Raw genomic sequence first — 623 nt, forward strand, 5'->3', positions numbered from 1 at the left:
TGTGAAGAGAGGACACAGATGTGGGAATTTGGGCCTTTTTATGAGGAAAGGATTTTTATGAGGAAAGTCTTATTCATGAAGAGAGCAGACACGAATGTGGGAATCTGGGTCTTATTTATGAGGAGATGGTGCAAAAATGTGGGAATTGGGGCCTTATTCATGAAAGATACACAAACGTGGATATTTATGTGGGAATTTGGGTGATATTTATGAAGAGAAGACACACAGATGTGGGGATCGCGGTGTGTTTATGAAGAGACAGTATACAAATGTGGGAATTTGGGTCTTATTTACAAAAAAGATCCACAAATATGGGGATTTGGGTCTTTTCGCGAAGAGAGGACAGACAGATGTGGGAACATCGGATCTTTTTTGTGAGAGGGTTGAAAAATGTGGGAATTTGGGTCCGCTTCACAAACAGACGTCACACAAATCTTCCCTCAGGGAAACAACCTGGCGCCAAAAGGGCCCAGACGGGCGCGCGCCGCCCCGCTGCGACGTCACTACCGTGCGCCGCCAGGTGACGTCACTGAGGTGCGCCGCCAACGTGACGTCACTGCTGCGCGCCGGGCAGCGGTTGCCATGGAGGCAGTGGGGAAACGTGGAGAGGAGGAGGAGGAGGA

At 49.4% G+C, this 623-nt stretch overlaps 1 protein-coding gene across 1 annotated transcript in view; it reads left to right on the forward strand.

Annotated features, from left to right (window-relative positions):
* Nucleotides 1-390: 390 nt before the first annotated feature.
* Nucleotides 391-623, forward strand: part of LOC109365395 (zinc metalloproteinase-disintegrin jerdonitin-like) — a 4391-nt gene continuing 4158 nt past the window's right edge. The window contains exon 1 of the mRNA XM_019612112.2: nucleotides 391-591. Within this exon, the coding sequence (XP_019467657.1) occupies nucleotides 391-591 (201 nt within the window). The remainder of the gene's footprint in view (nucleotides 592-623) is intronic.

Source organism: Meleagris gallopavo, chromosome 1 (assembly GCF_000146605.3).
Source record: "Meleagris gallopavo isolate NT-WF06-2002-E0010 breed Aviagen turkey brand Nicholas breeding stock chromosome 1, Turkey_5.1, whole genome shotgun sequence".
NCBI classification, from domain to species: Eukaryota; Metazoa; Chordata; class Aves; order Galliformes; family Phasianidae; genus Meleagris; species Meleagris gallopavo.